The sequence below is a fragment of the Salmo trutta genome, unplaced genomic scaffold (assembly GCF_901001165.1).
Source record: "Salmo trutta unplaced genomic scaffold, fSalTru1.1, whole genome shotgun sequence".
Classification (NCBI taxonomy): Eukaryota; Metazoa; Chordata; class Actinopteri; order Salmoniformes; family Salmonidae; genus Salmo; species Salmo trutta.
In genome coordinates this window covers 2092983-2100482 of record NW_021823258.1, presented here as the reverse complement: position 1 = coordinate 2100482, position 7500 = coordinate 2092983, and the positions used below count along the sequence as shown (strand labels likewise).

Sequence of the window (7500 nt, the reverse complement as noted above, 5' to 3'; positions counted from 1 at the left end):
GATATCGCTCAGGTCTGGAAATGTAATGTGTATTTCCTCTATGTAAATGTAGGTTAGAATGTATATATTATATGACAAGAAGAAGAAGAGCATTATATATTTAAGCAATAAGGCCGGAGGGGGTGTGGTTTATGGCCAATATACCACGGCTAAGGGCTGTTACTCTGGATACATCACAAACCCCCGAGGTTGCTTATTACTGTTAGAAACTGGTTACCAACGTAATGGTATACGGTCTGATATACTACGGCTGTCAGCCAATCAGCATTCAGGGCTCCAACCACCAACTTTATCATTTTAAACAATATACACTTAGAAACCTGAGTGGTGTCACTAACTATGCACATGCCATCTTCTGCTGTGACTAGTGGTGACCTTCCAATGACCTTATGGTTATTGTCAAGTAAAACAGTACAGAGTGACAGGTACCAGCAGCCCTAACCCGTGACTCCACTGCCTCTGAATAGACTGCCATTTGGGCTCAGACCAGAAGAACAAAAGGGAAAGGCGTGACTCTCTGACAGGAAACTGGCTACTTCCTGAGCCGCCATGGGGCTGATTGTTGCAGGACCACAGTTCAGAGTGGACACACAACACTGAATGTCTGGTCCAGACTGGAAAACAGCAGACCACAGTTGCCAGCCTAATTCCCTTTAGTCTGTGCTCTGCATTCAGAGTCAACAACTGAGAAAACAGAGATATGCTGGTCTCTGCATTGTTGAAGCTTGGAGATGGAGAGAGAGAGAGAGACAGAGATACAGAGAGACAGAGACAGAGACAGAGAGAGAGTGACAGAGAGAGAGAGACAGTGAGAAAGAGAGAGACAGTGAGAAAGAGAGAGAGAGAGAGAGAGAGAGAGAGACAGAGAGAGAGAGAGACAGAGAGAGAGAGAGAGAGAGAGAGAGTGACAGAGAGAGAGAGACAGTGAGAAAGAGAGACAGTGAGAAAGAAAGAGAGAGAGAGACAGAGAGAGAGACAGAGAGAGACAGAGAGACAGAGAGAGAGACAGAGAGAGACAGAGAGAGAGACAGAGAGAGAGACAGAGAGAGACAGAGAGAGAGAGAGATACAGAGAGACAGAGAGAGAGACAGAGAGACAGAGAGAGAGACAGAGAGAGACAGAGAGAGAGAGAGAGACAGAGAGAGAGAGAGAGAGAGAGAGAGAGAGACAGAGAGAGAGAGACAGAGAGACAGAGAGAGAGAGAGAGAGAGACAGAGAGAGACAGAGAGAGAGAGAGAGACAGAGAGAGAGAGATTTAGAACTCATCACGTAGTATAGTATTCTGTTAGATAATCCATCTGATGAATTTCCTGTCACTGAGGACAGTAGTCCAAGACAACCAGGAAGAGAAGGGACGTGTATGTGTGCGTGTGTGTGAGACTATATACTGTATGTATGCGTGTGTGTGTATTCATTTGTGCATGTGCGCGCAGCGTGTGTGTGTTTTATAGCGGGGGTCAGGAAGACCTGTCTCCGTGGTGATTGGTCATTAGCCAGAGTTTGTTCTTAACAGTTTGTTGTTGTTCTGGAAGCCCAGCCAACCGGGACCGGACGCCATATTTAACCCCCTCTGATTGGGCCAGGGTAAACAATGAGAAGGTGATTTGATGTGGACGTGCGAATAGACCAAAACATTTTATCTTCAGGAGATGAGGAGGAACAACATTTTTTTATTAAAAGATAGTCCAGTCCAGTTCAACAAGTGTTCCCTTGATTAGCCAGTTACAGTAATCTGTTGCCCATGTTGCTAGGCAGAATACTGTTTGTTTATGATCAGCATCGTAATCTGTCAATAGAAACACCACAGTAACCCATTGTGAGTAAAGGCAGATCAACGTAGAACGAGACAACAATGTTAACGTGTGTTTTGGTCCTGTAGGAGAGGCTCCAACGTCTCCCTGGTGCTGGACATGTCCTCACTGGCCTCGGTGGAGCCCCTGAACTGTGGGGTGGTGACCCCCAGAGCGAGGGCCACTCAGGAGTACCTGCAGTCAGCCGGCCGGACCCTGTCCAGACAGCAGCTACGAGACGTGGTGCTCAACACACAGACGCTACACGCAGAGTTCGCTGTGAGTGGAATGAACACACACACACACACACACACACACACACACACACACACACACACACACACACACACACACACACACACACACACACACAGCTACGAGACGTGGCGCTCAACATACAGACCCTACCCGCCGGGTTCGTCGTTAACAAAACGTTAACACAACAGCGCTGTGTTCCTGTGGTCAACAACTTGATTATCAACTCTGTTATTCAAGGCCAGACAGACATTACATTTTTTATGTGGAACAATCCACCTCAACATTTATGGGTTGTTTAAACAAATTGATTCAACTTGCTTCATGAGTTAAATTGTTTGTTTGTTTGTCTGTTTTGTTTGTCCGTTCAGGAAATCCCAATGAACTTTGTGGATCCAAAGGTGATGGACATTTCCAGTCATGGAACCAAAAACAGATACAAGACAATACTGCCAAGTAAGTATATTAGCTTTTTAATATGTATCAGTTCATTAAGCAATAAGGCCCGAGGGGGTGTGGAATATGGCCAATATACCACGGCTAAGGGCTGTTCTTTAAGCACGACACAACGCGGAGTGCCTGGACACACCCCTTAGTCGTGGTACATGGCCATATACCACAAACCCCCGAGGTACCTTATTGCTATTATAAACTGGTTACCAACGTAATTGGAACAGTAAAAATACAAGTTTTGTCATACCTATGGTCTACGGTCTGATATACCACGGCTTTCAGCCAATCAGCATTCAGGGCTGTAACCACCCAGTTTATAAGGACTAATTGACCACCCACAGAGCCACAACCTGTTGTGTGGTCCACAGACTAAGGTCATGGTGTTAATGTGAGGGTCAGTGTCGTGTCGTGGTAGATTAGGCCTGTCTATCTCACACAGCAGCAGTACTGTCAACCTGTCACTGGCTGTTATTGTCAACCTATGGGCTCAAACACACACACACACACACACACACACACACACACACACACACACACAGACACACACACACACAGACACAGAGACACACACAAAAATTCTCTGCAGTGCATGATATATTGTTGTTTACAGCAGGCTGGTCGACCTCAATGTTGCTAAGCAGAACAGTCCAGACAGAACAGTCCAGACAGAACACTCCAGACAGAACACTCCAGACAGAACAGTCCAGGCAGAACAGTCCAGACAGAACAGTCCAGACAGAACAGTCCAGACAGAACACTCCAGACAGAACACTCCAGACAGAGAAGTCCAGACAGAACACATCAGACAGAGAAGTCCAGACAGAACACTCCAGACAGAAAACTCCAGACAGAACACTCCAGACAGAACACTTCAGACAGAGAAGTCCAGACAGAACACTCCAGACAGAGAAGTCCAGACAGAACACTTCAGACAGAACACTCCAGACAGAGAAGTCCAGACAGAACACTTCAGACAGAACACTTCAGACAGAGAAGTCCAGACAGAACACTTCAGACAGAGAAGTCCAGACAGAACACATCAGACAGAACACTCCAGACAGAACACTCCAGACAGAACACTCCAGACAGAGAAGTCCAGACAGAACACTTCAGACAGAACACTTCAGTCAGAGAAGTCCAGACAGAACACATCAGACAGAGAAGTCCAGACAGAACACTCCAGACAGAACACTCCAGACAGAACAGTCCAGACAGAACACTTCAGACAGAACACTTCAGACAGAGAAGTCCAGACAGAACACTTCAGACAGAGAAGTCCAGACAGAACACATCAGACAGAGAAGTCCAGACAGAACACTTCAGACAGAGAAGTCCAGACAGAACACTCCAGACAGAACAGTCCAGACAGAACACTTCAGACAGAGAAGTCCAGACAGAACACTCCAGACAGAACACTCCAGACAGAACAGTCCAGACAGAACACTTCAGACAGAACACTTCAGACAGAACAGTCCAGACAGAACACTTCAGACAGTACAGTCCAGACAGAACAGTCCAGACAGTACAGTCCAGACAGAACAGTCCAGACAGAACAGTCCAGACAGAACAGTCCAGACAGAACACTTCAGACAGAGAAGTTCAGACAGAACACTTCAGACAGAACACTCCAGACAGAACAGTCCAGACAGAACACTTCAGACAGAACAGTCCGGACAGTACAGTCCAGACAGAATACTCCAGATAGAATACTCCAGACAGAACAGTCCAGACAGAACACTTCAGACAGAACAGTCCAGACAGAACACTTCAGACAGAACAGTCCGGGCAGAACAGTCCAGACAGAACACTTCAGACAGAGAAGTACAGACAGAGCAGTCCAGACAGAGAAGTCCAAACAGAACACTTCAGACAGAGAAGTCCAGGCAGAACAGTCCAGACAGAACAGTCCAGACAGAACAGTCCAGACAGAACACTTCAGACAGAACACTCCAGACAGTACAGTCCAGACAGAATACTCCAGACAGAATACTCCAGACAGAACAGTCCGGACAGAACAGTCCAGACAGTACAGTCCAGACAGAATACTCCAGACAGAACAATCCAGACAGAACACTTCAGACAGAACAGTCCAGACAGAACACTTCAGACAGAACAGTCCAGACAGAACAATCCAGACAGAACACTTCAGACAGAACAGTCCAGACAGAACAGTCCAGACAGAACAGTCCAGACAGAACACTTCAGACAGAACAGTCCAGACAGAACAATCCAGACAGAACACTTCAGACAGAACAGTCCAGACAGAACAGTCCAGACAGAACAGTCCAGACAGAACAGTCCAGACAGAACAGTCCAGACAGAATACTCCAGACAGGGCAAGTGATCTTGAAGTAAGAAGTAGAGAGGAAACAGGATGGGGTGTTATTTCCTGACCTGTCCACATGCATGATCTGACACTGCTGTCCGTCAAAGCCTTGTGAGCTGGGTCTAAATGAACCCTCTAGTCACTAATATATCTATCTGATTCTATTAGCTGGAACCCTCCAGTCACTAACATATCTATCTGATTCTATTAGCTGGAACCCTCTAGTCACTAATATATCTATCTGATTCTATTAGCTGGAACCCTCCAGTCACTAACAGATCTATCTGATTCTATTAGCTGGAACCCTCCAGTCACTAATATATCTATCTGATTCTATTAGCTGGAACCCTCCAGTCACTAACATATCTATCTGATTCTATTAGCTGGAACCCTCCAGTCACTAACAGATCTATTGTCTCCTGTAGATCCACATTCCAGAGTGATCCTGAGGACCAAGAGCTCCTTCGACCCTCTCAGCAGCTACATCAACGCCAACTACATTAGGGTAAGTTATGCGCACACACACACACACACACATACACACACACACACACACACACACACACACACACACACACACACACACACACACACACACACACACACACACACACACACACACAGATCAATGCCAGTTACAGGGTAAATTATTACAGCATCCACCAGGCATGTGAGCCCAGGGACTGTTCTGGGTTCTTAACCATTGTTTGTGAACACATTAAATTGTGAACCCAAACCAAAGCAAGTGGATGCTGTGGTTATAAAACAACAGTGATCTCTTAGTTAGAGCCCAAATTACACATGATAGAGCTCTCATAATGAACAGGTAAACAGCTTTTCCTGAAAATTGGCTGTACAGGTATGCATAGTCAGATTAAATCACAGATTAAAGTTGGCTGTACAGGTATGCATAGTCAGATTAAAACACAGATTAAAGTTGGCTGTACAGGTATGCATAGTCAGATTAAAACACAGATTAAAGTTGGCTGTACAGGTATGCATAGTCAGATTAAAACACAGATTAAAGTTGGCTGTACAGGTATGCATAGTCAGATTAAAACACAGATTAAAGTTGGCTGTACAGGTATGCATAGTCAGATTAAAACACAGATTAAAATTGGCTGTATAGGTATGCATAGTCAGATTAAAACACAGATTAAAGTTGGTGGTACAGGTATGCATAGTCAGATTAAAACACAGATTAAAGTTGGCTGTATAGGTATGCATAGTCAGATTAAAACACAGATTAAAATTGGTGGTACAGGTATGCATAGTCAGATTAAAACACAGATTAAAGTTGGCTGTACAGGTATGCATAGTCAGATTCAAACACAGATTCAAGTTGGTGGTACAGGTATGCATAGTCAGATTAAATCACAGATTAAAGTTGGCGGTACAGGTATGCATAGTCAGATTAAAACACAGATTAAAGTTGGTGGTACAGGTATGCATAGTCAGATTAAAACACAGATTAAAGTTGGTGGTACAGGTATGCATAGTCAGATTAAAACACAGATTAAAGTTGGTGGTACAGGTATGCATAGTCAGATTAAATCACAGATTAAAGTTGGCGGTACAGGTATGCATAGTCAGATTAAAACACAGATTAAAGTTGGTGGTACAGGTATGCATAGTCAGATTAAAACACAGATTAAAATTGGCTGTACAGGTATGCATAGTCAGATTAAAACACAGATTAAAGTTGGCGGTACAGGTATGCATAGTCAGATTAAAACACAGATTAAAGTTGGTGGTACAGGTATGCATAGTCAGATTAAAACACAGATTAAAGTTGGCTGTACAGGTATGCATAGTCAGATTAAAACACAGATTAAAGTTGGCTGTATAGGTATGCATAGTCAGATTAAAACACAGATTAAAGTTGGTGGTACAGGTATGCATAGTCAGATTAAAACACAGATTAAAATTGGTGGTACAGGTATGCATAGTCAGATTAAATCACAGATTAAAGTTGGCGGTACAGGTATGCATAGTCAGATTAAAACACAGATTAAAGTTGGTGGTACAGGTATGCATAGTCAGATTAAAACACAGATTAAAATTGGCTGTACAGGTATGCATAGTCAGATTAAAACACAGATTAAAGTTGGCGGTACAGGTATGCATAGTCAGATTAAAACACAGATTAAAGTTGGTGGTACAGGTATGCATAGTCAGATTAAAACACAGATTAAAGTTGGTGGTACAGGTATGCATAGTCAGATTAAAACACAGATTAAAGTTGGCTGTATAGGTATGCATAGTCAGATTAAAACACAGATTAAAGTTGGTGGTACAGGTATGCATAGTCAGATTAAAACACAGATTAAAATTGGTGGTACAGGTATGCATAGTCAGATTAAAACACAGATTAAAGTTGGCTGTACAGGTATGCATAGTCAGATTCAAACACAGATTCAAGTTGGTGGTACAGGTATGCATAGTCAGATTAAATCACAGATTAAAGTTGGCGGTACAGGTATGCATAGTCAGATTAAAACACAGATTAAAGTTGGTGGTACAGGTATGCATAGTCAGATTAAAACACAGATTAAAGTTGGTGGTACAGGTATGCATAGTCAGATTAAACACAGATTAAAGTTGGTGGTACAGGTATGCATAGTCAGATTAAATCACAGATTAAAGTTGGCGGTACAGGTATGCATAGTCAGATTA

The 7500-nt window shown here is 43.6% G+C and overlaps 1 protein-coding gene across 1 annotated transcript in view; it reads left to right on the top strand.

Moving 5' to 3' along the window:
• ptprr (protein tyrosine phosphatase receptor type R) overlaps positions 1–7500 on the top strand; it is a 46999-nt gene that overhangs the window by 26749 nt on the left and 12750 nt on the right. The window contains exons 7-9 of the mRNA XM_029748449.1: positions 1880–2069; positions 2417–2501; positions 5250–5329. Coding sequence (XP_029604309.1) covers positions 1880–2069; positions 2417–2501; positions 5250–5329 — 355 coding nt within the window. The remainder of the gene's footprint in view (positions 1–1879; positions 2070–2416; positions 2502–5249; positions 5330–7500) is intronic.